Genomic DNA, 26,559 nt, shown 5'->3' with positions numbered 1-26,559 from the left:
GGAACATTGAGGATGGTGATCCCTGAGAGCCACAATGGAGCATGCATACTATGCTGTCGAGACAAAGTTGGGTAATGTCATAACTCGGAGTGTGGTAGCATGTTACAGACCATGGAGGGGCAGAAAAGGTTCAAATGTGTTTGTTGTTAGGGTTTCAACTGTTCACTGTTTGGTTGGGGAATAAGACCTACATTTTAAGGGAAAGAAGCATTGTTCTACAATTTGTGCTATTAAAAACTGATGGTGGGATCCCCATGTCAGGGAAAGAGGGGTCTGTTATGCTAACTAAGGTTGGAGGATTTTATAGTGTAACTGTGGGTTAATATGGGCAGTGGGTTAATAGAGAGGTCAATACTGCGATATAGTGGGGAGGAGGTTCCTTAAGAAAGTATCATACTGGGCAGAAGATAGAGAGGGGTGTTGGGGGGGAGCTCACGTGAACCTAGGTCATGGTGGCACTGTGGAGAAATTCAAGGGTAGGGAAGGGGGGAGGGGGATAGGAGCGGGAGGGAGGTATCTGAAAGAGTTTCGTTTTCAGGGACAGAGTCAAAGGGGATTGAAGACGGGAACCCCATGGGCTGGGGGGGGGGGGGTTTCTCTCATGTTGTTCAGATTGTAATAACTGTAATCCTGGTAGGCTCCCTCAGCTTCCTCAGGGGAATGGTAGGCTCCCTTCAGCAGTCCAAAAACAAAGTCCTTCCAGGCGACACAGTTTTAGTTCAAAGCAGTTTATTTCCCCTCCTCCACAAATTTCAGTTCAAAGGGGTTAAGGTCTCATTCAGTTTCAAAACAAAGCAAAAAAGGAAAAACTCTCCCTTTAAATCCAAGTTCTCCCAAGTCCAACCGCCTGGGTTTCAGTTTTAAAAGTCTTTCCGCTTGGGTGGTTGCAGAATGGCAGTACACCTCCCACAACACAGCTACTTGACTCCTGTGACCACCCACTGCCTTCAATCCCCGCAACTCTGCCCCAGAGTACAATTACAGTCCATGTCAACCGGTTCCTCCAAACCTGGTGTGCTGGGCCCTCCAGACTCTCCTTCCTCCAAGCACTCCATTAACTCTGCTTCTCTGCTAGGTTAGAGACCTCCTCCCCCTCCCAGGTGGAAGGAATCTTGTACTGATTTCTGACCCAAGGGAATTGAGCTCTGTCATCACGGCTCCCCCTTCTGGCCCTCGTCTGCCATAGCAGCTGCTCTTTCCAGTCCTTTTCCCCCTCCCTTCCCCGTGGTGTTCCTACCGGGTTTTGGGACCTACCCCCCCCCCCCCCCCCCCGATTCCTTCTCTCAGGGCCTTGTGGGGAATGTAGTCTGGCCTCATACCTCCTCCTGACCTGCTTAGACCCTCCAACCTCCTTACACACCCCCCCTTCAAATAATTGTGACTCCCTGCTTCCTCCAGGCTACTTGCTGGGGAGTTCGCAATTCGGGACAGGGCGTCAGCGTTCCCGTGAAGCTTCCCCGCCCTATGCTGTATCTCAAAGGAAAAACGCTAAATACCAGCGGGTGAGCCTGGCATTCTGACCCTGCATTTGTTGGAGCCATTTCAGAGGCGCATGGTCAGTAATCAAAACAAAAGGATTGCCCTGCAGATAGTATTTCAGGGCTTCTATAGCCCATTTTATAGCCAAACACTCCTTCTCTATAACAGTGTAATGCTGTTCTGCCGGGTGCAGTTTCCTACTCAGAAAAAGGACAGGGTGCTCCTCCCCTCCAAACTCTTGGGATAACACAGCCCCCAAGCCCGTCTCTGATGCGTCTGTTTGTAACAGGAAGGGCTTCTCAAAATCTATTCCTTTTAAGACCGGTTCCTGACACAGGAGGTCTTTCAACCTTTGGAACTCCCCATGTCCTGCCTCTGTCCAATTTAGGACATTAGGGCAACTTTTCCTAAGCATGTCAGTTAGGGTGCTTGATCTCTCCGCAAATCTAGGGATGAATCTGCGATAATATCCTATCAGCCCCAAAACCCCCCTCAATTGTTTTTTGGTGTGGGGCAGCAGAAAATCACGCACTCTCTGCACTTTATCCCTTAGGGGTTTGATAACTCCCCCTCCCACAATGTATCCCAAGTATTTTACCTCTTCACTAGCAAACACGCATTTCTTTGGGTTCACTTTTAGGCCTGCCCACCTGAGGGATTCTAGCACAGCTTTGACTTTGGGCAAATGGGACTCCCAATCTGAGCTAAAAATGACAATGAGGCTCATTTTCAAAGCACTTAGCCTCCCAAAGTTCCATAGAAACCTATGGAACTTAGCCTCCCAAAGTGCTTTGAAAATATGCCTCAATATCATCCATGTACGCGGCTGCGTAGTCAGAATGCCACCTCAGCAACTGATCAGCCAATCGTTGGCAGCATGCCGCCGCCCCATTTAACCCAAATGGCATTCGTCTAAATTGGAATAACCCAATAGGGGTGCCAAAGGCTGTTTTGGGCTTAGCCTTCTCTGTCAGCGGCACTTACCAATACCCTTTCATAAGATCTAAGGTAGTTAAATACTGAGCACGCCCCAGTTTGTCAAGTAAGTCATCTATCCGGGGCATGGGATAAGCATCAAACCGGGATATGGCATTCACCCTTCTGAAATCTATACAAAACCTCTGGGACCCATCACTCTTTGGTACCAACACCACCGGACTGGACCAGGGACTAACCGATTCCTCTATGATACCTAAGTCCAGCATCTCCTGTACTTGCCTTATAATTTCCTTCCTCTTAAATTCGGGTGTTCTATAGGGCCTCTGCCTTACAATCCTACCAGGCTCAGTGATGATATCATGGGAAACCAAATGGGTTTCCCTAGGTAGGGGATTGATAACAACCTGATACTCCTCTATCATTTCCCTTACTCATTGCATCTGCCCAGGGGATAGAGACCCGCCGATAACGGGTTTTCCCCCCCTCCTGTACATCACTCAGTTGAGGACCCAACTCCTCTTCAGGGACTACCACAAACCCTTCTCTTTCTATCCACGGTTTTAATATATTTACATGGTATGTCTGAATCCTACCTTTCGCATGCTTTACCCGATATGTCCATGGGCCTACTTTGGCTGTCACCACACAGGGTCCCTTCCACTGAGAAGTAAACGTATGGGGGTCTGAGGCCACCATGACGAGCACTTTATCTCCTACTTGAAATTTCCTTACTTTTGTGCCCCTGTCATATTACCCTTTCTGGCTCTCTTGGCTCTGCCCCAGGGTGTCCTGAGCAAACGCCGTGTCCCTCTGAATCCTTGCTCTTAACTCCCTCAGGTATGTACTAACCTCCCTTGGCTCTTCCTCTCTCTCCACCCACGCCTCCTTAATTATGTGCAGAATGCCCCGCGGCAATCGTCCAAAGACCAATTCAAAGGGGGATACCCCTAGGGAGGCTTGGATATTCTCCCTACATGCATATAAAGCATAGGGTAACAACTGGTCCCAATCCTCATATTGCCCTTTCAAGCCTCTCCTTAACATCTGCTTAAGGGTTTTATTAAATCGCTCTACCATCCCGTTTGTCTGGGGATGATAGGCAGCTGTGGTAACGTAGCGTATGTTAAAAGCTTCCCACAGCTCTCAACTGTTTAGATTTGAAATTGGACCCTTGATCCGTAAGCATTTCTCGTGGGAATCCCACTTCGCAGAAAAGTTTGACCAATTCTGTCGCTATACCCGTAGATTTTATATTTCTCATTGGGAAGGCCCAGGGAAACCTAGTGGCCCTATCCATGACTACTAAAATGTACGCAAAACCCCTAGGTGTTCTGATGAGGGGTCCCACAATATCCATAGCCATACTTCGCATAGGTTCCCTAATAATGGGCAATGGTACCATAGGTACCCTGGGAGGGTATCGGTCCACCAACCGCTGACAGGAGGGGCAACTTTGGCAATAATTCTGGACTTCCCTATGTACGCCCGGCCAATAAAAATGCTCCAGCACCTGTTTCAACGTACTCTGGGACCCCTTATGCCCTGCTAAAGGATGATCATGAGCCCCTTTTAGAATAAGGCTCCTAAAAACCCTGGGAATTACCAGCTGTCCTCGCACGGGTCCCCCCACCGGATCCTGTATTTCCCGGTACAATAATCCCTCCTCCACCCGAAAACGGGGAAACCCCCCTGAATGCCCCCCTTCCACTTGTTCCCAGGCCCTTTTTAATACCAGGTCATCTCTCTGCTCCTGGCCAAAAGAGGGAAATCTCTCCACCACCTCTTGTGGCCTCCATGGCATAGCCTCTCCTTCCCCCAACCTCCTTAGGGCCCTAGCCCGGCTATGCCTCTCCGCCCGCCGTGTTTCTCTAGCCTTCCTCCCTTTACCCGGTTCTCCTATTATCTCCTCATGTAAAGGGAAGAGCTGACCTACCGAATCCTCCCCCCTATCCTGAGACTCACCCCGAGCCTTCTGAGCCCGGGTAGTCACCCACCCTGTGACCCCTTTCAACCCCTGTACAAACAGATCCCACTCCCTCCCCAAAATGAGGTCAAAAGGCAGTTTTGGCAGGATCGCCACATTAAGCCACCCTCTACCCAGAGGGCTCCGAAGTTGGATCCTGAACACAGGGTAGGCGGTTGAAGCCCCATGTGTGTACCTAATCCGAATCATTCCTCCATACTGTCCTCCCTCTTCCCCCACGGATGTGCTCTGGATCTTATTCCACAGGGCCCGGAACATCATAGACTGATTGGCCCCCGAGTCTAACAGTGCCTTAGCTGTCACTCCTCCCACCTGAACCTCCAGGAAAAAGAAATCCTCGGGGTCTGTTCTCATATGTCCCACAAACCCTAGTCTTTCCCTACACTCCTTCAGCATATGGCCCGGCTTCCCACATCTAAAGCACCTTCTTCCCCCTGGACTGGGCCCCAGGTCCCTACGACCCTCCTCCCTTTTCCCACTGGTCCCCATATTGGCATGAGTACTTCCCCCTTGACCCATACCCTCTTTGCTACTAGGGAGAAAGGGGTTAGTAGGATGTCATCCTGCCTCAAAATACAGTTCAGCTCCATGAATCACCCCTTCCAATGAGTGCACCCCTTGCTTGATGAACCACTCACGCACCAGGGTGGGTATGACAAACAAAAACTGTTCCACTATAATCTCCTCCCCAACCTGTTCTGCAGTCTTCTGTTGCCGCTCCAACCATTTATAGGCTAAGTCTTTCAGTCTCTGGGCAAAAGCCTGGGGCCGCACTTCCCTCCCCGTAGTAGTCTCCCTAAAAAGTCTCCTATAATGGTCTCTAGTAAGACCCAATCTAGTTTTAATGGCTGCCACTACCTGCTCATAATCCATGGAGCTGTCCGCAGGCATGGCCCTGTATGCAGCCAGAGCTTCCCCAGCTAGGCTTCCCGCCAGTCGAACAGCCCACTGTTCTTTCGGCCATTGCACTGCCCTTGCAATCCTCTCAAATGTAGCAATAAAGTCATCCACATCATCACCCTCCCCCATTCGTTCCAAAGAAAAAGGTCCAAAAGGAGTGGTTCCTACCCCCATAGATAAACCGGCCACTGTACCCGGGGCTGCAACTTTATCCAACAGGCTCCCTATGGCTTGCATCTGAACTTGCACTGCCTGGAGCAGAGGTACATGCTGTTCCTTGGCAGCTTCCACCACTTGGTGCAAGGCCTGTTGAGCCCCCTCCTGCTGCTTCTGAAACTGCGCAGCCATCCAGTGAAGCATTTCTTTCTGCTCCATCCTGCCAGTCTGGAGTAACCTGAAAAGAAAACCAAAAACACCAAGTGTGATACCACTTTTTTTTTCTTTTCTTTTTCCCACTAATTACTAATTTTTACTGCTCTTTTCTCACCACTCCCCTTTTGCACGATCCTGCCTGTGTTCCCTTGCATGACCTGTGTTCCCCCCTTAGCTTCACACTTCAATCCAGCATTGATCCCCCTTCAGGTACCTCTTACCTGGGGTAACCGCTGGTCTTCGCTTTGCTAAGGGTGGCCTTGTCAGCTTCACTCCGGCTGCTCCGTGGTAGCTTCAATCTGGTCCCATCTGCGGTGCCACTTTAATAACTGTAATCCTGGTAGCAAACCCTCGGGGGAATGGTAGGCTCACTTTAGCAGTCCAAAAACAAAGTCCTTCCAGACGACACAGTTTTAGTTCAAAGCAGTTTATTTCCCCTCCTCCACAAATTTCAGTTCAAAGGGGTTAAGGTCTCATTCAGTTTCAAAACAAAGCAAAAAAGGAAAAACTCTCCCTTTAAATCCAAGTTCTCCCAAGTGCAACCGCCTGGGTTTCAGTTTTAAAAGTCTTTCCGCGTGAGTGGTCACAGGAGTCAAGTAGCTGTGTTGTGGGAGGTGTACTGCCATTCTGCAACCACCCAAGCGGAAAGACTTTTAAAACTGAAACCCAGGCGGTTGGACTTGGGAGAACTTGGATTTAAAGGGAGGGTTATTCCTTTTTTGCTTTGTTTTGAAACTGAATGAGACCTTAACCCCTTTGAACTTAAATTTGTGAAGGAGGGGAAATAAACTGCTTTGAACTAAAACTGTGAAATTAGTTTGTTCCTGAAAATGCTTCCTCTTTTTGCTAGAGAGAATTCTTGCTAGGTGTCTGTAAATAACTGTGTATTCATTTGCATGTACTACTTGTACTATTGTCTAAATTTGTATATGTGTGTCCTATAGATATAATATAGTTACGCCAGATGAATAATGGGAAACCATTTCTTTATTTTTAAATTAGTTCATTGAACTCCATGAGATTGTGTATCAGCTACAGAGATAAGGGATCTCCAAGGAGTACTAGTACTGAACTGCTTATCTGCTATGTTTCACTAAAATTCTGTGTTTGCATCCAGTTAAGATTGCATTTGAGGACGTAGTTAATCTATGTCGCAGCATGAAATACATAGACATTTTTGAGTTCTGGTAAATTGTTGCTAATGGCGAGCTAGCCACTTTTTAGTTCCAGTAAATTGTTGATATAGTTAAAACTACTACTACTATTTAGCATTTCTATAGCGCTACAAAGTGTACGTAGCAAAAACTTATAGTAATACAGTGGGGGAAATAAGTATTTGATCCCTTGCTGATTTTGTAAGTTTGCCCACTGACAAAGACATGAGCAGCCCATAATTGAAGGGTAGGTTATTGGTAACAGTGAGAGATAGCACATCACAAATTAAATCCGGAAAATCACATTGTGGAAAGTATATGAATTTATTTGCATTCTGCAGAGGGAAATAAGTATTTAATCCCTCTGGCAAACAAGACCTAATACTTGGTGGCAAAACCCTTGTTGGCAAGCACAGCGGTCAGACGTCTTCTGTAGTTGATGATGAGGTTTGCACACATGTCAGGAGGAATTTTGGTCCACTCCTCTTTGCAGATCATCTCTAAATCATTAAGAGTTCTGGGCTGTCGCTTGGCAACTCGCAGCTTCAGCTCCCTCCATAAGTTTTCAATGGGATTAAGGTCTGGTGACTGGCTAGGCCACTCCATGACCCTAATGTGCTTCTTCCTGAGCCACTCCTTTGTTGCCTTGGCTGTATGTTTTGGGTCATTGTCGTGCTGGAAGACCCAGCCACGACCCATTTTTAAGGCCCTGGCGGAGGGAAGGAGGTTGTCACTCAGAATTGTACGGTACATGGCCCCATCCATTCTCCCATTGATGCGGTGAAGTAGTCCTGTGCCCTTAGCAGAGAAACACCCCCAAAACATAACATTTCCACCTCCATGCTTGACAGTGGGGACGGTGTTCTTTGGGTCATAGGCAGCATTTCTCTTCCTCCAAACACGGCGAGTTGAGTTCATGCCAAAGAGCTCAATTTTTGTCTCATCTGACCACAGCACCTTCTCCCAATCACTCTCGGCATCATCCAGGTGTTCACTGGCAAACTTCAGACGGGCCGTCACATGTGCCTTCCGGAGCAGGGGGACCTTGCGGGCACTGCAGGATTGCAATCCGTTATGTCGTAATGTGTTACCAATGGTTTTCGTGGTGACAGTGGTCCCAGCTGCCTTGAGATCATTGACAAGTTCCCCCCTTGTAGTTGTAGGCTGATTTCTAACCTTCCTCATGATCAAGGATACCCCACGAGGTGAGATTTTGCGTGGAGCCCCAGATCTTTGTCGATTGACAGTCATTTTGTACTTCTTCCATTTTCTTACTATGGCACCAACAGTTGTCTCCTTCTCACCCAGCGTCTTACTGATGGTTTTGTAGCCCATTCCAGCCTTGTGCAGGTGTATGATCTTGTCCCTGACATCCTTAGACAGCTCCTTGCTCTTGGCCATTTTGTAGAGGTTAGAGTCTGACTGATTCACTGAGTCTGTGGACAGGTGTCTTTCATACAGGTGACCATTGCCAACAGCTGTCTGTCATGCAGGTAACGAGTTGATTTGGAGCATCTACCTGGTCTGTAGTGGCCAGATCTCTTACTGGTTGGTGGGGGATCAAATACTTATTTCCCTCTGCAGAATGCAAATAAATTCATATACTTTCCACAATGTGATTTTCCGGATTTAATTTGTGATGTGCTATCTCTCACTGTTACCAATAACCTACCCTTCAATTATGGGCTGCTCATGTCTTTGTCAGTGGGCAAACTTACAAAATCAGCAAGGGATCAAATACTTATTTCCCCCACTGTATATATATATAAGCATTCACTTATCTTTGAAGTTTCCTTATGGTGTTGATAAGCTCTAAAACTTTCATTAATTAACTCTGCTTGCTTCAGTGCTTACATCCTGTTTCTATTTCCAGAGGAAACAGATGTAATTAAAACTTTTTCTCCTAACTATAAGGGAGTTACATGGGCTGTGAAGAACGCTCTCTTGTCCTGGCCAGACAAGGGAGATTTCAGAGCTACTCATACAGTAGGTCCTGTGTCTGTTGTTTGAGATTTCATTTTTTTAGTATAAATAGGGATACATTTTAACATATTTTCAAACTGAGAATAAGTGAAACTTTCAGGACTTTCGTTATCAACTTCCTCTTTCTGGCAAACACTGCCTTCCTTTGTTACGTAAAAATAAATTAGCTGGTTTTTGCTCCATGTCTCGATCTTATCTGCGGTTTTCATGCTTCTTTGCTTGCCTCATTGGGATTTATAATTTTTATAGCTACATTTTATTGGTTTGGTTTCAAAACTTGTTATTAACTTTGATGATTCTATAAAGTAAGTTTTATAGAAGGATACTTTTAACATTTATTATGAGCTTTATGTTTACAGGTTCCACTTTTTAAATTCTTGTATTTCTGACTTCCTGGTTTTTGCACTGCTGCAGATGCAGAAGTTGTAACTGTGCTGTTCGTCTGAGAGTCTAGATGGGTGTTTGAATTTGAAAGATGTTGAAATGTGGGCGTTGTGTGTATCTAAGAATAGCAGTCTACTACTACTAATACTTAACATTTCTAAAGCGCTACTAGGGTTACGCAGCGCTGTACAGTTTAACATGGAAGGATGGTCCCTGCTCGAAGAGCTTACAATCTAAAAAGACAAATGTACAGTTAATCATATAGGTCAGACAGATTGGGGCAACCTATATGTTCTAAAGGTTAGGTTCCGAATGCAGCATTGAAGAGGTGAGCTTTAAGCAAGGATTTGAAGATGGGTAGGGAGGGGGCTTGGCGTAGGGATTCAGGAAGACTGTTCCAGGCATAGGGTGAAGCAAGGGAAAATGAGCGGAGCCTGGAGTTGGCAATGGTGGAGAAGGGTACTGAGAGGAGGGATTTGTCATGTGAGCGGAGGTTACGGGCAGGAACGTAGGGGGAGATGAGGGTAGAGAGGTAGGGTGGGGCAGCAGAGTGAGTGCATTTGTAAGTAAGGAGGAGAAGCTTGAATTGGATGCGGTATCTGATCGGAAGCCAGTGAAGCGACTTGAGGAGAGGGGTGATATGAGTATATCGGTTCTGGCAGAATATGAGACGTGCGGCAGAGTTCTGAATGGATTGAAGGGGGGATAGATGGCTGAGTGGGAGGCCAGTGAGGAGCAAGTTGTGCTGTCCTAGAATACAGACAGTGCGTTTTTAGTCAACTGGGGGAAAATACTGATTACTTGGTGCCCTAATTTCTTCTGTTATGCAAGCTATTAATTCGTTTTCTTAGGACATTTTTTTTAATTTCTACAGTTAGTAATTGGATACTGATTTAATTTTATTTTTCTGCTTTACTAATCCATAATTGTAATGTGCCTAGTTAATGATTTTAAGCAAAGGCTTACCTCTAATTACCTAAACAAGAGAAAACTACCATGATAAAGATTTTAAATTTATGTTTTGAACTGTCAGAGAGAAATTGTATGTGAAAGGTTACAGAGATGCTCAAATAGATAATTATAAAGTCATTGTCTGCCCGTGCGCACTGTTTAAAAGAACCTCTTGAGAATAGTCACATGGCACGTATACATGCTGGAATGCGCAGGATGTCTTAACAGTGAACTGTAGGTTGATTGGGAGATTTCTGTAAGTGAATGTGTGTGGAAGTGTTTTAACTGGGATGTATATGTGACTTATTATATAATATTCAGTTATGGGCTAGAATGGCAGTTGATTTTAAAACATAGAGTCTGAGAACAACATTGTGCTAATCACATTTTGTTAAGGAATTGGGCACATATTGAGTGGAATGTTGTTTGGTAGGACCTGTTCTGTTTACTTGTTTTGTTCCTTTGAGTCATGTTACAGATTAAGCCTATTCTTGTCTACTCCACTTTGATGCCTTCCAGAAACTGCATGCCATTTCATATGTGAAACCCTGACTGTGTATAGTCTAATGCAACTTTGTGCTAACTACATCTTGCCAGAAAAGAGAAGATGCTGCACAAGTAGTCCATTTTCGGCAAAAAAATTTTAAAAAGGCATTTTTGGTACGTGTGCTGAAAAATATTTCAGTGCACACCCAAAACCCGCACCTACACCATTGCAAGCCACTTTTTACCACGGCTTAGTAAAAGAACCCTCAATTAGTTAACTTAAAGGTACATAGAAATAAAACACTGAAATGCAAGAGAGTGCAGAATCCTCACACTGAAACACTGGGGGTCCTTTTACTAAGCTGTGTAGGCGCCTACGCGCGCTGAACGCACGCCAAATTGGAGTTACAGCCCGGTTACCACATGGCTCTTGCGGTAATTTCAATTTTTGCGTGCGTCCGCTACACCAAGTGGTAGTTCATTACCGCCCAAATTCTTTACCGCTAGGGCAATAACTGTTGGTAAAATCTCAGACCCAAAATGGACGCACGGCAATTTTGATTTTGCCACACATCCAGTTTTGGCAAAAAAAAAAAAAAAGGAATTTTTTTTACAGGCGCAGTAAAAAATGGATCGTCGCACGCCCAAAACCCGCACCTACACTATTGCAAGCCATTTTTCAGTGCACCTTAGTTAAAGGACACCTGGGTTTTTACTTACCTGCAAAACTGTTTAATTATACGACAGCCAGGCACTGCTCACCTCATTCACCAACAGGCAAAAAAGCCCCTCCCCCTCCCCACTCCTCTTTTTTGGCTACCTGGTGAAAAAAGCCCTCATTCATTCATGGTGATGGCAGAGATTCCTGTAAACAGAGGTAGAAGAGAAACCTCACCAGCCCCACCCCATCCCCCACCACTCTCTCCCTTCTTTTCAGGCATGCCGGGGGATCAAAGGTCATGTACATAAAGAGATTTAGAGATATGCAGGCTCCCTAAAACAACATCAACAAATACAGTATTATTTATTTATTGGGATTTCTGAACCGCCTTTATGAAGAGATTCATCCAAGGCGGTATACAGCAGGTACAGTTTAACATAAAACTTACAATTTTGTTAACAGCATAACAGTAGTAAAATAACCAAGAATAAACATAAATACAATAAATGAGGTAAACTTGAAAACAGTAAATTGAAATCTAATAATAGAACTACCGTGAAACAGAGCAATGTAATTCAAATACCAGAAATAGAATACAATGTTAGCATAATACTAATGATACATCTAAAAAGCATGTATTAAAACATTCAACAGGTTAGTGATGTGAGCTCAATTTAGACAACCAATACAATGTCAGAAAACATAGCTCAAGTTTTAACACTAGCTCATTGTTAATCAGATTTTAATGCAAGACTAGGGGGCATAAAATTAAGCTACAAAGTAGTAAATTTAATACGAATCGGAGAAAAGTTTTCTTCACTCAACATGTAATTAAACTCTGGAATTCGTTGCCAGAGAATGTGGTAAAAGCTGTTAGCTTACCAGGTTTAAAAAAGGTCTGCACGGCTTCTTAAAGGAAAAGTCCATAGAACATTATTAAAATGACTTGGGGAAAATCCACTGCTTATTTCTGGGATAAGCAGCATAAAATGTATTGAACTTTTTTGGGACCTTGCCAGGTATTTGTGACCTGGATTGGCCACTGTTGGAAACAGGATGCTGGGCTTGATGGACCTTCGGTCTATTCCAGTGTGGCAATACTTATATACATGACTACATAGTATTTGAAAGTAAAGTTTAACTCAGAATTATACTCAGTTCTGAATTTTAGCATGATTTGGTTGATTAATGCTGCAAGATAATCGATGCTCCATGGAGCTATAGGAATCCTTGAGGACAGCCTCAGTTAAGAAGGCCTATGATAGTAGCTCTCTCTATATAATCTATTTCTATGAGGTCCATTTCTCCTTCAGTTCTAGAAATATACAGTCTTGGCATACACTGATTCTTATAGATGACCTTGTGGGCATGGAGGAGTTTTCTTGTTCACATATTGAGTTTCTACAGTAGCAAACTTGTATGAGAGCACAGACATTACCAACTATTGAACAGCCATAATCTTATTCCATGATGTTAATGCATGCTTTAATGTCCTGCAGTGTTCTTCACTGACTTTTCCTGTTCAAATTCCTTTATCTCACGGTCATCAGTCGGCCTTCTGTGTGAGTCATTCAATGCCAGTGCAGGCTGTTTTTCCAGACTGAAACTCTTTTCACATTCAGAACATTGAAATGGTTTCTGTTTCAGGCAATTTTCTCCAAATGGGTTAGTTTTGTGCATACTATGAAAGCAATGAACCTCATTCCTACCAGGGCATGTGGAGCATGATATCAGTCTCTCAAATTTACTGTTAACACTCACCGTACTGCTTTCTTTGTGCCAAAGAGAGAGCTTCTTTTAAGGGGTTCATAAGATGTAACATATATAGGCAAAAGATGCCAACATTTTGGTTTTGATTTCAGTTTTTGATTCGGCACCAAAATCAACCCAAAATCTGAGTTCAGGATTTGGCTGAAACATGCCACCCTGTGGTGCCCCTCTGCATTAAAACTCTCCGCCACTAGCTCTCCAGCGCCAGTCATGAGATGAGTAACCGTCCTCAGCTCTTTTTTACAGACTCAAACATCTCATCTGTAATCAGCTGTCCTGGGCTGCAGTTATCAATTGCTTCTCTTCTGTGTGAGTCATCTCACACTAAAATGTTTTATCTTTAGTGTGAGTCATATTATGCAGTTCCAGCTGGCGTTTCTATTTGAAACATTTACCACATTCAGAACATTTAAATGGTTTGTGGCCTGTGTGACCATTTTATGGAAGGAATGGTTCCACGGAATCTTAGCAAAGATTGGGTGGCAACGCCGGTAATTGGAAAACAAAACGGGAGATGGGCAGACTTCTAAGGTCTACGCCCTGATCGCAACTGAATAGATAGGGATGGGCTAGCGTGTAAATTTTAAGGACAAATCTAACTCGGGTATACATATAAAGTATTACATACCACGTAAAATGAGTTTATCTTGTTCGGCAGACTTCTAAGGTCTACGCCCTGATCGCGACTGAATAGACAGGGATGGGCTAGAGTGTAAATTTTAAGGACAAATCTAACTTGGGTGTACATATAAAGTATTACATACCATGTAAATGAGTTTATCTTGTTTGGCAGACTGGATGGACCATACAGGTCTTTATTTGCCGTCATTAACTATGTTACTATGTTTATGCAATTTTAGAGAGCTTTTCCAATTGAAACATTTATCACATTCAGAACAATTAAATGGTTTGTGTTGTTGGAGGAGGCGGAAGGCCTCCAATTATTTAATACACAGAATTAATTCCTCATATTTTTGGACAGAGAGAAATGGAGGTTTCTTTCCTTCTAATCAAGGGAAAAGCTTGCTGGAATAGCAATTACTCTCTACCCCTCCTCTTGCCAAGTCAGGTAATTGAACCTGATTGCCCACGATCTCTCCCATTGAATATGGCCAGGCCTAAGCGAATTCAGGAGACAGAGTTCTTTCCCATGTCCTTTGAGGTAAGGCCACTTAAAAGTCCAAGAGAGAATGACTCTTTTTGTTGTAACTATAAGAGGACATAACACATAACACCTTGCAGAAGACTTATTTCCCTCCTAGAACAATAAGATCAAACACTATATCTCCCTGACAGACAGATCTCTGGAGCCAACAGCAATAGTTCTATTACGCATCTCTTTGAACATAAGAAAATCTATGTTATGACATAAACAGAGGGTCTGGGCTGACAGGAGAGAAATCTACCACCTCTATAAGAAAGTAGTGTTGATTTACACCCTATATGTGTGTAAACAAAGAAACTGACACCTGTTATAAAAAGAATAATCAAAATATTTTTATTTTTTCAACTGTTCTCCGTCGAACAGAGGCATCTGGGGAACGCCCAGCTGGAAGCATAGACTGCTTATATTTTTAGCAATAATACAGAAATATATATATTTGCTTAGCAGTAATACAGAGATATATGCTTGCTCAGCTTTGCTATTGCTTTGCTTAAGATACTGATTTTCTCTTCAGTTTAAATACACTTACAAACACACTGCACCCAATATGTGCACGTCATCAACCCTCTCTCTTTGAAGCTTGTTCTCACATTTCTTATCTACAAATGTCTGCAATCAACATTCCATTCTGTTCCCAGCACAAACTTTCTCCCCTCCCCCTTACACTGTCTCTACTTTACACCAGGCTGCCCCTCAAGGTTAATTCTATGACTCCCTTATTATTTTCACAGGTTTGTGACTCATATCTCTTTCTTTGCCTTGCACTTCACTGACCATAGGAACTTCATACTATTCAACAGTTTCTCATTATATTTCTGCAGCATGTTCATTATTATTAACAGTAGTTATCTTTATTCTAATTCTAAGAGGAGGCAAGAGTTGAGACAATGAATCAAAGGTTCTGAGAAATACTGTATATTCTTGTGTGAGAAAAGCTGTAAAGATGAATAGAAGAGATATAATGATCCAAAACATTTGGACAGCAGACCAACTGCATCTTCAAAGGAAATGTAAACAGATGCTATGTATTTCTTTATTGACAGGAGATCCTGACTGACTGTAAGATGCTAATTAAGGGGGTGAGAGAAACCCTCCTCCTTCTTTTGTATTGAAAGGGAAAAGAAACCCTATATAATATTTCTCTGCCAGATAGGAGGTTGGTCAGTGTGCAGCGCTCTTGGCCTCACACCAGAGAACTGAGAGACTGCCCTGACCACCTTCCATTGTAATTTCTTCTCTCTGTACTACCATGTTACCCCGAAAATAGGACATCCTCCGTTACGTCAGGCGAGGGCGGGACACGGAAGGAAGGAGTGGCCTGCCCTGCTGCTTGCGGCGAGTGCGAAGATGAATGGTGAAAGGAAGTATTTAAGAGGTTAGTTACTTCCGGGAGCAACTGAGGGCAGGGGGAGCCGCCGATCGAGGGGGGGGAGCCGGTGATCTCGGGGGGGGGGGGTGACCCCGATGTTTCCCCGAAAAATAAGGCCTCCCCTGAAAATAAGACCTAGCAGGTCTTGGGGAGCAAAATTTAATATAAGACAGTGTCTTATTTTCGGGGAAACACGGTATACCTATAAATATTTCTTATTGTTTATCCTAATCTTTGGATAAATAAATAAACCTGTGTTTTCCCACAAAGGAAGCTTCCTTGGTTCTTTTTCTTTTGTTATTGTCTTAATAGGCTTAATCCAGCTGTCAGAGTTTCTAAGATACCAGTTGAGAGGACTGCTTTGCGTGAGTAGTGCTGGCTGGGTAACGGCTCTGGAGCGCAGCACGAAAGGCGCAAAATGTCCTGTGCGAGTCAATTTATGCTGTTGTAGATTTGCTCTTTGAAACCATCACATTCAGAACTTTTAAATGGTTTACATTTATCATATTCAGCACATTTAAATGGTTTACATCCTGTCATTTTATGCTGTTTCAAAGTACCTTTTCGACTGAAACATTTATCACAGTCAGAACATTTAAATGGTTTGAGTCCTGTGTGAGTCACTTTATGCTGCTGTAAATTTGATCTTCAATTGAAACTTTTATCACATTCAGAACATTTAAATGGTTTGTAGCAGGGCCGTGCCAAGGGTCTCTGGCGCCCCCCTGCAGACTACCAGTTGGCAGCGCCCCGCCCCCCCCTGCACCTGGCTGGCTCCAAGGCAGCGATTCCCCTCTCTCCCCTGCCCTCCCGCTCCCATGTAGGAACTGCCCGCCCTCTTCTCCCCCCCCCCAAGATCCCGTTCCTTTTTTTTTTCTTTTAAATTTACCTTCCTCCGGCAGCGCAGCATCATTGAAGGAGGCGGTGCTCCCAGTCCCAACGTTTCTAGCCTTCCCTTGTTCGCTGCTCACTGCTAGAGACGTCGGGACTGGGAGCGCCGCCTCCTTCAATGACGCTGCGCTGCCGGAGGAAGGTAAATTTAAAGAAAAAAAAAGGAACGGGATCTTGGGGGGGAGAAGAGGGCGGGCAGTTCCTACATGGGAGCGGGAGGGCAGGGTAAGCACGCAGCGGCGGCGCCCCACAGAGGATAGCGCCCCCCTGCGGCGCTTACCCTGCTTACCGCATCGGCACGGCCCTGGTTTGTAGCCTGTGTGAGTCATTTTATGCTGTTGTAAATTTGATCTTCGACTGAAACTTTTATCACATTCAGAACATTTGAATGGTTTGTGTCCTGAGTGAGTCATCATATGTTGTTACAATTTACCTTCAAAATTGAAACATTTGTCACATTCGAAACACTTAAATGGTTTCTGTCCCGTGTGAGTCATTTTATGTTGTTGTAAATGTGATATTCGACTGAAACTTTTATCACATTCAGAACATTTAAATTGTTTGTAGCCTGTGTGAGTCATTTTATGCCATTTCAAAACACTTTTTTGAGTGAAACATTTAACACATTCAGAACATTTGAATGGTTTGTGTCCTAAGTGAGTCATCATATGCCGTTTCAAAACACTTTTTTGAGTGAAACATTTAACACATTCAGAACATTTGAATTGTTTGTGTCCTGAGTGAGTCATCATATGTTGTTGCAATTTACCGTTAAATTTGAAACATTTGTCACATTTGTAACATTGAAATGGTTTCTGTCCTGTGTGAGTCACTTTATGCTGTTGTAAATTTGATCTTCGACTGAAACTTTTATCACATTCAGAACATTTAAATGGTTTCTGTCCTTTGTGAGTCACTTTATGCTGATGTAAATTTGATCTTTGATTGAAACTTTTATCACATTCAGAACATTTAAATGGTTTATATCCTGTGTGAACCACTGTATGTTGTTGTAGATTTGCTCTTCGACTGAAACTTTTATCACATTCAGAACATTTAAATGGTTTCTGTCCTTTGTGAGATACTTTATGCTAATGTAAATTTGATCTTTGATTGAAACTTTTATCACATTCAAAACATTTGAATGGTTTGTGTCCTGTGTGAGTCACTTTATGCTGTTGTATATTGATACTTTGACTGAAAAATGTATCATATTCAGAACTTTTAAACAGTTTTTTGCGGGTGACAGTGTCTACAATTTTGTCAGTTCTGCTTATAGTATGAGAGTGGGGAACCTTGGGCTTATGCAAGATTATGTCTTTTTCAACAAAATGATGGTGTGTGGTTACATTTTCCTGAGTATCAGCACTTTTAAAGGGTCTCTCACCTTCTTTTAGTCCCTGAGTTTGAACAAGGCTTTGGCAGCAGTTGGAATTTCTATCTTGTGCATTTGATCTTTCTCTGTTTTGAGCTCTATCTTTCACCCTGAGTGCTGTTATTCTACTGCTGCTGCCTTCACACTCAGCAGAAGGATCTGGGCTATCTCTGGAGGGGTCTTTCTGTTTGCATTCCTCCCTCTGCTGCCCATTGCACAATCTCAGTTTCTTACTATTATTCCTATATCCATGATCTGTTGGAGAAAAATGAAAGTACCATCATTAATTTTAAATCTATAGAGAAACACATATATAGGCAGCTACCCCATGTGATTATTTAAAGACATTTTCTAGGCTAACATTCCATATGACAGGAAGTTGTGCTGCAAGTAGATGGGAACAAGTGGACAATGGCATAATCAAAAGAGGTAGACTGACCATATCCAATCTCATCCTGCTGGTTCTGTGCATTGTATTTGAATCTCCTTTCTCTGCAAAGACTCCCTTCACTAATCAAAACTCTGCCACACCCTGCTGGAGATCCAGAATTCATTCAATCCAAGCCACATCACCTGTTTCATGCAGGTCTTCGCATATGCCTGTATTGAGAAGTTTTCCTCTTTCCTTAGATCCCTGGGTCTCGGTCCTGAATTCCTGTTTCTTAAATCGGATTAAGATATCAGGTCTGACGCTGGGGGAGCCTGTTTTAGAAAAATATAGTTACAATTGGGTCAGTTTTTAAAGCTTGTAGATAGCGTGATTTTTGTAAAAGCTGAACAGATGTTTAAAGAAATACATACAGTATATTCATACCATTATACTGATGCTGTCTGTACAGGCAAGTTCGAAGGGTTGCCAGAGAAGGGAGGATGGAAAATAACATGCCAGAAACACGAGGGCTGCAGGAGACAAAAAGCTGCCGGGACACGTAAGGGGGTGGGGGAGGGGGAGGAGAGAAAAAGAATTGCCAGGCTGAATGTGTGGGTATGTGCAATCTTTAGATCTTTTTTCCTTGTCATTAAAGCGAGGAGCTGAAGAGGAGCTAAAATGAATTCAAATGTTGAAAGTTTGATGCAGTCATAAGGAAGCCCTCTTCAAGCTGCGCTGAGCCTTTGAGCTAATTTGTGAGGATATCTTGCTAATTGAAGGAGTTCACTTGGTTGGAGAACTGTATTTTCCATTGCTGATATTATTTTTGAAAATTATTTTTGTATATCTCATATGGACAATGCAAGGACATAAGGGTATTGACCCTTGATCAGGGGCATTAACCCTTGATTTTTTAACAACGGAACCGCATGGTATATATGTAATTGCTTGGAAAACATTTGTAATGCGTTGGGGGCAATTGGGCCATGTTGGTTAAATCTTTAACTCCTATATAGTATGTATTATGGCTGAATGGTGTAGTGAAAGGTTTGAATGAGTGAGTTCCAAAGACTGTATAGAAGGTTATAGGTGATTTATGTGTGTGTTATGTAATAAAAAATAAACTTATTGAAAAAACTAAAAGGAGTACGTAAGTAATATAGTAATATTGTCATACTGGGACAGACCAAAGGTCCATCAAGCCCAGCATCCTGAAAAGGACAGGGAAGCGAATAAAGCCCTGCTGTTGTAAGTCTCAGGGTCCCAACACATTAGTCTAAGTACACGCACGTCTTCGAGAGCGAGTAGTTTTCAGATGGGTCTGTACATGGACAGAATCTGGGCAGAGGCACTCAATTTCTCACGTAACTTATGGAATTTTTTTTTTTATTACATTTGTACCCCGCGCTTTCCCACTCATGGCAGGCTCAATGCGGCTTACATGGGGCAATGGAGGGTTAAGTGACTTGCCCAGAGTCACAAGGAGCTGCCTGTGCCTGAAGTGGGAATTGAACTCAGTTCCTCAGTTCCCCAGGACCAAAGTCCACCACCCTAACCACTAGGCCACTCCTATCGTAACTTACATGTGTATCTCCAGAATCTACTCAATGGCTGGCTTAAGTGTTCTTACCTCAGGCTCCTGTTAGCTGCACCTTTATAGAATTGACCCCAATGTCCGGTAAAGAATTTTTCAGCACAATAACTTCAAAGACTGTTACTACTTATTTCTAAAGCGCTACTAGACGTATGCAGCGCTGTACATTTGAACATGAAGAGACAATCCCTGCTTGACAGAGCTTACAATCTAATTAGGACAAACAGGACAAATAAGAGATAAGGGAATTACTAAGGTGGGGATGATAAAATAAGGGTACTGAACAAGTGAATAAGGGTTAGGAGTTAAAAGCAGCATCAAAAAGGTGGGCTTTTAGCTTAGATTTGAAGACGGCCAGAGATGGAGCTTGACGTACTGGCTCAGGAAGTCTATTCCAGGCATATGGTGCAGCAAGATAAAAGAACGGAGTCTGGAGTTAGCAGTGGAGGAGAAGGGTGCAGATAAGAGAGATTTACCCAGTGAATGGAGTTTCCGGGGAGGAATGTAGGGAGCGATGAGAGTGGAGAGGTACTAAGGAGCTACAGAGTGAATGCACTTATAGGTCAATAAGAGGAGTTTGAACTGTATGCGGAAACGGATAGGAAGCCAGTGAAGTGACTTGAGGACAGGGCTAATATGAGCATAACGATACTGGCAGAATATTAGTCGTGCAGCAGAATTTTGAACAGATTGAAGAGGAGAGAGATGGCTAAGTGGGGGACCTGTGAGAAGCAAGTTGCAATGGTCTAAGTGAGAGGTGATAAGAGTGTGGATGAGGGTTCTGGTCAGTGGTGTGCTGGAGCCGGCTCGCACTGGCTCTGCAGAGCCGGTTGTTAATTTTTGAAGAATTTTGCGAGCCGGTTGTTCAGCTGTCAGCAGGGACTTCAAGTTCCCCCACACACACACACAAATTGCAGCGGGAGGCTGGAGGCATGCATGCCCAAACACACCAGCTGTAACCTGATATTGGTGCATGCGTGGTGTGCAGCAGCCCTACCTCCTCGTGCTGCACTGCAAAGGCAAGAGATTGTAAGTGTGCTCCTGGGCTGCCTCTGGTTCACTTCAGCAGCTGGTCGTGGAGCTGCATCGCACAGCAAGCAGCATACCTGTCTGCTGTCTCTCTGGTAAGAATTAGCAGACTTGTTGCTGGGCTGGGCGGCTGGGCCCGTTTGTTGGGGAGAGGACAAGTTACTGTCAAGTAGTGGGGGAGCACTGTCCCCCGGTCCCCCCCCCAACACCTGCACCATCGTCCGTTCGACCATCCGTGTTCTGATTCTCTCTCCCCTGCTGTCCCATGCATTTTTAACTTTTTGTCCCTGCCTTCGGTTTCTCTTTTCGCTCTCACATCCGCTCTCCCTTCCTCAATCTCTCTGCGCCCGCCTGTCATCGTCATCATCCACTGTCCGTAGCTGCAGCTGCAGGCGGTGGTTAGAACAGGTCAGGATGCCAGCGTCAGCGTCGGGGTCCTTCTGCTGCCACGTCCCGCCTACTTGCTGTTTCCGCGTAGGCAGGGCGCGGCCGGCAGTCAAAGGACACTGTCGGGAGTTGGGAGACTCGTCGGGAGGGACCATGGAGGTTGAAACTGTGATGATGATCCTGCTGCGCTGCCCATCTACTCCACGGTAAGCAAGGATTAAACTAAGGAAGCCAATTTGGTTGTCATTCTTTATTGCCCATCTTCTGTAACAACTTTAAAGCTGTTTCAATTGGATATGTAGTGCCGTAAAAAGTACAGGTCAAAACGGTTTTTTTTTTTTTTTTTTACTTATTGGACAGCTGTGCTGCGCATGCCTTAGCGCTTTAGAAGTGTTTAGTAGTAGTAGCTTTTTAATTTATTTGAAAGCTTCCCATGTAGTCTAGCTATAAATTTCATGAAATAACAATTGACTATCACTAACACATCTTAAAAAATAGAAACAGCAATTTTAAACTCTGTATTTTGTGCTCATTTTTCTACACTATAAAAATAAATAAATACACTGTATACAATACAGATGGCCAAATTTCAGTGAGGATATCCTGTTTCCTGATGGGTTCATCTTAATTGTTGTTGTAATCTATTATGGGAAGCCTGGTGTTATAAAGTTGATGAAATATATTGAAATTAAATGGACATAGAATTAAACTCCCCTTTCATTGGGGCACACATGGAATCAGATCTTCATCTGTTTTGTAGAAGTTTACCTTTTAGATACACAAATCATGGATTATTCTGTTTTGAACATATTTCAGGGGCAAGTTGTTATGACCCGGTAGTAGTAAGCCCCTGTGCCCCAACTGAGCACGGCTAGGGTTACCAATTGTCCGGATTTCCCCGGACATGTCCTCTTTTTGAGGGCATGTCCGGGGTGTCCGGCGGATTTTGCCCGCACGCTTGTCCGGATTTCTGGACGTGGGTGCAAGCGGCCGCGTGCGGGCGATCGGCGCCGTGGGTCTGGTCTCCCCTCCCCTTCCTTACCATGTTCCCTGGTGGTCTAGTGATGTCTTTGGGGCAGGAAGGAGCCCCCTCTTTCCTGCCCGGAGCGCTGCCTCCCTTGTCCATCATCCTTCTTGGTCTCGGCTGGGGATTCAAAATGGCCGCCGAGAGTTGAAGTCTCGCGAGGCCGCTTCAACTCTCGGTGGCCATTTTGAATCCCCAGCCGAGACCGAGGAGGATGCAGGCAGCGCTCCGGCCAGGAAAGAGGGGGCTCTTTCCTGCCCCAAAGACGTCACTAGACCACCAGGGCTAGATAGTAAGTGAGGGGGGAGTATGTGACGGGGGGAGGGGAATAGGGAGCGGAATGAGGATACAAAAGGGGCGTGGCAGGGGGGCATGACATGTGTCCTCTTTTTCAGAGGACACAAAATGGTAACCCTAAGCACGGCTGAGATGGAGTGAAGCCGTACTCGGTCAGGCAGCCAGACAACCCCTAGCTTCACCTGGGAAGCGACCACCGTTCACCGAGAGTTGAGCTCTCAGCTGCAGGTGGCCACCAGGACTTCTGGAACCGGCGGGGTTGCACAGCCGCTGACCAGGATGGCAGGAAACAGACACAGTCCAGCACCAGAACTCCGAATAGGCAAGAATAGTCAAAAATCAGTCCAGGGTCAAGGCAAGCAGCAAACAAGCGAAATCCAAGAAACTAGCCAAAGTCCGGTACACAGGAAATCAGGAACAGAAGCTAGCTGGCGAACAGCACTCAAACAGCAACTCCTCAGAACAACTGAGGCCGAAGCAAAGAAGGCCTGGAGGCAGTGCTTTAAATAGTGAAGCAATCAGAGCAAACCAAACTCAGGTGAATCCAACATGGTAGCCCCCATAGGAGATCCTCCAGAGACCAGATATGGAGTTCCTTCCTGTTCTCGTTTAGACAAGATGGCTGCCCCCTCCTGAGCTAGCCAAGATGGCTGCTGCTCTTGCTCCAAGTCGGATGACGGCTGCCAGACTTAGGGAACTGAAACAGACCCTTAAGACTGAACCTTGTCCCTTTTGGATGGAGCTGCAGAATGACTTAGCCGGGAGGAGCGTCGAACAGGTGAGGGACGTAACACAAGTGGTTTTATTAGTCAAAATAAATATTTTGTTTCATGCAGATTTGTTTTGTTTATACATAAATGGGCTATAGCCCCTAACGCAGCCCATATTGGTTTTCTTATATTTTGTTCTTGTGATAAGAGTTTTCAGTTTTGGCACAGTATAAGTTATCTCTGTCTGGTTGGTAATAAAAGGAGCTCATTGTGAACTCTATCCACCCTAAAAGGTTGTTTTGTGGCTGTACATGAAGAATTGTGATATTGAATAAATAAGCGTATATGTGTGTGTCCCTAGTCATGATGCATCCTATATTCCTATTCCTAAGTTTATATAATCCTTTCAAGAAATCCAGTTAATCTTTTAACTTATTAGTGGAGCATAACCACAGAGGCTTGGTATGGTCGCATTTTCAATATGGTAATACTAGGGCCCAGCTAAGGAACAGCCAGGTTAGTCTTCACTGGACCAAACTTGCTTTCCTTGTGCCATCACTATCCAGCAGGTAGGCAGTGTCTTAAAAGATGGAGGATAAAGGATTTAAAAAAAAAAAAACATTTATCACACATTCCAAGCAAAGTTGGCTTACATTTCAAAATACACTGAGACAGAATTCAGTTATATCATGGGAACAAATAGATGATATGTCTGAAACATTTGAGATTAGCATATATATGATATATACCCAACTGAGCATTTAAAAGTTTGTCCTTTAATGATACCATATGTTCAGAAACCCATAGCCATTTAGTATAGGTAGTTACTCAAAGATTATCACATTCATACACCAGAACAGGCATCCATCCATCACAGCACATTGCAAAAGAAAACAACTTCTACAGAGTACGTCCAAAATTTAAATTTTATTTCCTTATTTCTTTCTTCCAAAATTCCAGACAGCACATGTACAGATCAGTAGGAGGACCCAAAGCACTCCAAAACAAGTAAAGTCAGAAACAACACAGTTTATTGTTCAACCACCCTTAGGATTTACCTTGGGTTTAAAAAACAAAACCATGTGCATATCCTTTCTACCAATAATGTATAAAAAAATTACATACAACATACATATGTACAGTTTTTTGTTTTTGCCATGGCCCACCAGCCAAATAGACTTCTGCCACTCTCTGCTGCTTGTTTCCTGCATAGAGCAGCATGCCAGGCAGTCGGGACTTCTTGTACATGCTCTGAGAATGCGCAAAAAGTCCCAGCATGCTGCACAAAGCCAGAAACAAGCAGTGGGGAGCGGTGGCAGTCCATTTATTAGGTTGTGGGACTCAGTATCTCTGCCAGTAAAGGAATGCCTAGCATGCCTACACGGGTAGTGGGGGAAAGAAATGTGTTGTGTCCCCCCCAAGTCCACCCCTGGGTCTCCCCCCAATCCAAATTGCAGGGCAGGCTATGCCCGCAGAGAGAGCCTGTTGTTAATAATTTACCAGCTAACTCTCTCCCTGGGAATAGCCAGCTCTGCAATTTGTGTGTGTGTGTGGGGGGGAAAACAGAGGTGGATGTGGGGGGGGGGGGGGGGGGGGCGCAGAGGTGGATGGGGGGGCACAGAGGTGGATGGGGGAGGAGCCTGTTGTTAAAAATTTACCAGCACACCACTGGTTCTGGTCGTGTGCTCAGAAAGGAAAGGGCGAATTTTGGTGATATTATAGAGAAAGAAACGACAGGTTTTAGCAGTCTGCTGAATATGTGCAGAGAAGGAGAGGGAGGAGTTAAAGATGACCCCAAGGTTACGAGCTGTTGAGACAGGAAGGACAAGAGTGTTATCCACAGTGTGGGAGGAGTGGCCTAGTGGTTAGGGTGGTGGACTTTGGTCCTGAGGAACTGAGTTCGATTCCCACTTGAGGCACAGGCAGCTCCTTGTGACTGGGCAAGTCACTTAACCCTCCATTGCCCCATGTAAGCCACATTGAGCCTGCCATGAGTGGGAAAGCGCGGGGTACAAATGTAACAAAAAAAAAAAAATATATATATATATATATATGATGGGCACATCCCAAACAGTTACCACACAGCCTTTGCACTTATTAGTTGCTGTTAAGGAATGGGACTTGATATAGTAACATAGTAAAATAGTAAATGACGGCAGAAAAAGACCTGCATGGTCCATCCAGTCTGCCCAACAAGACAAACTCATATGTGCTACTTTTTGTGTATACCCTACTTTGATTTGTACCTGTCCTCTTCAGGGCACAGACCGTATAAGTCTGTCCAGCACTATCCTCGCCTCCCACCACCGGCTGGCTCTGCCACCCAATCTCGGCTAAGCTCCTTAGGATCCATTCCTTCTGAATAGGATTCCTTTATGTTTATCCCACGCGTGTTTGAATTCTGTTACCGTTTTCATTTCCACCACCTCCCGCGGGAGGGCATTCCAAGCATCCACTACTCTCGCCGTGAAAAAATACTTCCTGACATTTTTCTTGAGTCTGCCACCCTTCAATCTCATTTCATGTCCTCTCGTTCTACTGCCTTCGCACCTCTGGAAAAGGTTCATTTGCGGATTAATACGACGTCAGACAGACTCCGAATCAACAGGGTACAGCATAGCCACGGAGGAGGACGACGAACAAGAACTTTGAAGATCTCGGCGGCTGGCGGGGGTTGGGGTCCCCCGCCAGCTTAAGAATTATTTTTAAAAGCAGGCGGAAGCGGACGCGGACCTCGGCTGGCGGGGGTTGGGGTCCCCCGCCAGCAAAGGTAAACAACATTAGTGGGGGAGGGTTGGCGGCGGGAGGGGGGCCAGGGCGAAATCTGCGGGGGCCCAGGCCCCTGTGGCCCCACACAGATACGCCCCTGGTTTATTCTAGTGCTTTTGTTGATCTTAAATTGTATTTTAATTCTATTTATCTTTTTGGTCTGGTTGTTATTTATTGTCTTTATTATACTGTACTTGTTGGATATTGTTTATATTTCACGTTCTCTGTTTTATCATTTGCCTGAAGTGCATAAGGCAGTTTTATGAATATAAACAATAAAAAAAGAATTTTACGCTTACCTGTTACAGGAGGGTGAATCTGTTCAGGCATCTCTGATTCACGATTTTCCATGAAGGGAAGATCTTCTTCTTGTTTAATGCTCAGAGAGAACACAGATGTTACAATCGGAAGACCTGTGATGAGAAAACAAACATGTCTACAAAGATTCACTGATGGCCTTATAATATTATATTATGAAGCAGCTTTTAAGTTTCCACATCATCTCCTGTGATCTGA

General features: G+C 44.4%; 1 protein-coding gene across 1 annotated transcript in view; it reads right to left on the bottom strand.

The window, feature by feature from the left end:
• The window catches only part of LOC115464549, a 371,428-nt gene that overhangs the window by 336,644 nt on the left and 8,225 nt on the right, over positions 1–26,559 (bottom strand). Inside the window, 7 exon segments of the mRNA XM_030194915.1 lie at positions 4,578–4,720; positions 5,096–5,696; positions 5,896–5,983; positions 16,922–17,523; positions 17,581–18,118; positions 18,437–18,565; positions 26,343–26,456. Coding sequence (XP_030050775.1) covers positions 4,578–4,720; positions 5,096–5,696; positions 5,896–5,983; positions 16,922–17,523; positions 17,581–18,118; positions 18,437–18,565; positions 26,343–26,456 — 2,215 coding nt within the window.

Source organism: Microcaecilia unicolor, chromosome 3, assembly GCF_901765095.1.
Source record: "Microcaecilia unicolor chromosome 3, aMicUni1.1, whole genome shotgun sequence".
Lineage (NCBI taxonomy): Eukaryota > Metazoa > Chordata > Amphibia > Gymnophiona > Siphonopidae > Microcaecilia > Microcaecilia unicolor.
This window is presented reverse-complemented; position numbering and strand designations above follow the sequence as displayed.